Genomic DNA, 2,848 nt, shown 5'->3' on the forward strand with positions numbered 1-2,848 from the left:
GGAGATCGACAACATCTCAAGGAGGTCTACATCATCCAATATTTTCGAGAAATACGCTACTGAAGGCCCTCGAATCTTGGAGAATCTTAGGAGAGAGAATCAAGAGAACAACATAATTGTATTCACAACGATTCATCAATAAAAATAACATTTTTCTTTTATTTATTTTGCTTGCAGTTGATTTTCAGCGCTTAAGGAAATTTGTTGCGAACAATAGCTATTCCCTTTCTTTTTTCTTTTTAAATTAACTTTGCCTTGGGTAGCAAGGGATTTGATTTGAACTCTTACCTCGTAAATTAAAAGGCAAAAGGTATAAATCAAAGAGAAAGGGGAGATTACCTTTACTTTTTTATTTTTTTTATAACTTATGTAAATAATTAATTTGTTTTATAATATATTTGTCAAACAATTTTAAAGATAGTGAACCCCAAATGAAATTACAAGATATATAAGAAATGACAAAAAGAATCCAAACTAGCAAACATCACAATTACAATTTTTTTTGGAGGTATGGTTCGGTCCCTCTTGTGTTTCCACCTTTCTGATGAAATACAACACATTTAAGCGATAGCCTATTAATTTTTTTAAAAATCGCACTTACAATTGAAAATAAACAAATTCTTGAAACAATTATTTCATCAGCACTTCTTCTTAATTAGTTCACCTTCCTGCAGTTGACACGAATCTGGCCTCGCTTTCCGGTCAATGGCTTGATATCACCCATCTTAATCATAGACTCAGCAAAATCTTTGGAAAACATTCCTAAGTTTTTACTATATTTCTCAACAAGATCATCGGTCTTTCCTCCACTAAATAGTGCTTGATCAGAATGTAAAAGCCCTTTCTTGGACCTTAAGTCACTAAAATATTTTGAGTCGAAAAGAGCTGGTGTTGGATCAAGTGGAGCAAGATTGGAATCACCTCCACTACGTGGACAATTTGCTTGGCGTTGTCTTCTAAAGGTGGGATCAATGTTAGTCTCATTGTAAATGCGATTCCTGAAGGTGAAACATTGAGCAAACCCTAGTGTATGGGAACCGGAGAGAGCAACGAGGTCTTCCTCATCCAAACCTTGCTTCTTGAAGTTTTTGATAAGTGCAGGTAAGTCCATAAACGGAGTTGGAATATTGTCGTTGGCCGCGGTTCTACTTGCTGTAGTCGAGTCTCTTCTTCCCAGTTTCACTTTCCAACTTGGTCCATGTAGCTGTTCATGTAAAAATATCATGTTAAGAAACAAATTCATAATTAAGCTAGAGAATAAGTATACATTTAATTTATCTTATTTTAAGATAATAAGGGAGTAGTAGTAATACGCACAGCAACTACAGAGTCACGAGCTGCAACAGCTAAGATGTCAGCACAAGACACAACTTGACGTCCACAAACTTTATCAACCTCTGATTTAATTTTATCAATCACCTCAAATCCTCTGGCTGAATTGTTATTAGCACGAGAAGTCTTTTCACTATTAATAGTAGAAGTTTGATCAAGAAGAATTGAAGCATCACAACCCTGCATTTAGAAAGAAGTAGAATAATTAATAACGACGTACGTACCAAATATTAAGTGGGAGATAAAAAAGAAATTAAACTCACATTAACGAAACAATCATGAAAATGTAAACGTAGCAAAGAAGCACCCATTCGTCTCTCTTTTCTGACTGCATCCTCAACAACCCGTTTAATGGTTGGTAAAGCTTTGGGACAAATATGGTGGTAGAAATCATCGGACAAGTCCGAAAACGCCATGCCTGCTAGAGAAAACATGACTAACACATAAATAAAGAGAAAGCTACGAGAAGCCATTTTAATTTTTTAATGAAGATTATGAGTGATGATAAATGAGAGTAATATGTAGATGTATTTATAGGTCAATAAAAATGTCTACGAATGAGCCAACTTTGACAATTTCTAATTAAGAGGACAATTCATGCACGAAATGTTCAGACTATATAATTTATATCAATTATTTTCAATGCAAATTTAGTTGGGGCTGCGTCTCTCGTTTTATGATTAATTAAAATAAAATATAACCTACTACTTATTAGGAAATGTGTAGATTAAAATATATCAATTTTGACTTGACATTTATATAATTGTACGTTGTAGTTTCCACTTTGTGTAGCGGAAGCATTTTTTTAATGATTTTATCTGCTGGATTTTGTGTGTGGTTGGTGTGTGGTGGGGTGTGGGCTGCGGAGGAATATTGCAAAAGCAATTGAAATTTTTTAAATTACTTCTTCCCTCCAAAAAATATATATTCTCAATTATTTAGGAAAAAAATATATTAATCTATATATTGAATTGAATAGGCCAGTAAAAGGGGGTAAGACATTTTCTACTAGAGTTTCCTGTTTATAACAATGCTCGAATAGAAACTAGTAACTAAAGATAACAAACAATTGAAAACTAAGGGTGTGTTCGGTTGGTCAAATATGTTGAAAAATATTTTTTCTAAGAAAATGAGTTTTTAAAAAAAATGAGTTTTCTAATAACAGTAGGGAACACAAGTTTTACTAGTGACATTTCACATTGATTGTGTCCTTTCCATCCTCCAACAGACCTCATTTCCACCCCCACATTAGCCCCTACCTCCCTACCCTCACCTCTTTTTCTTTTTTTGTAAGGATATATATATAGCCAAAAGATTTACTTCATGAGAATGGTTATTTAGACTGATATTATATGAGGAAATTGTTAAAGACATATATAATGAAGTAAATATAAATATGTTCTATTTAACAATTTAAATTTGTAGATGAAATAATTATATATTGTCAGTATGATATCAGAGCAGGCATCGCTACCCACTGTCCCAAAAAAATAAGGCCAGCATGTGAGCCAAGTGG

The 2,848-nt window shown here is 33.4% G+C and overlaps 1 protein-coding gene across 1 annotated transcript; it reads right to left on the bottom strand.

The window, feature by feature from the left end:
• Positions 1-447: 447 nt before the first annotated feature.
• LOC102592433 (cationic peroxidase 1-like) lies at positions 448-1,818 on the bottom strand. Its single transcript, XM_006365294.2, has 3 exons — positions 1,596-1,818; positions 1,318-1,512; positions 448-1,204 (listed from the first exon to the last, which is right to left on the bottom strand). Exons 1-3 carry the CDS (start codon positions 1,803-1,805, stop codon positions 656-658), a joined length of 954 nt encoding a protein of 317 aa, XP_006365356.1. The 5' UTR covers positions 1,806-1,818; the 3' UTR covers positions 448-655.
• Between the last annotated feature and the right edge of the window lie 1,030 nt (positions 1,819-2,848).

The sequence above is a fragment of the Solanum tuberosum genome, unplaced genomic scaffold (genome assembly GCF_000226075.1).
Source record: "Solanum tuberosum cultivar DM 1-3 516 R44 unplaced genomic scaffold, SolTub_3.0 scf00546, whole genome shotgun sequence".
In the NCBI taxonomy this organism is placed as follows: domain Eukaryota; kingdom Viridiplantae; phylum Streptophyta; class Magnoliopsida; order Solanales; family Solanaceae; genus Solanum; species Solanum tuberosum.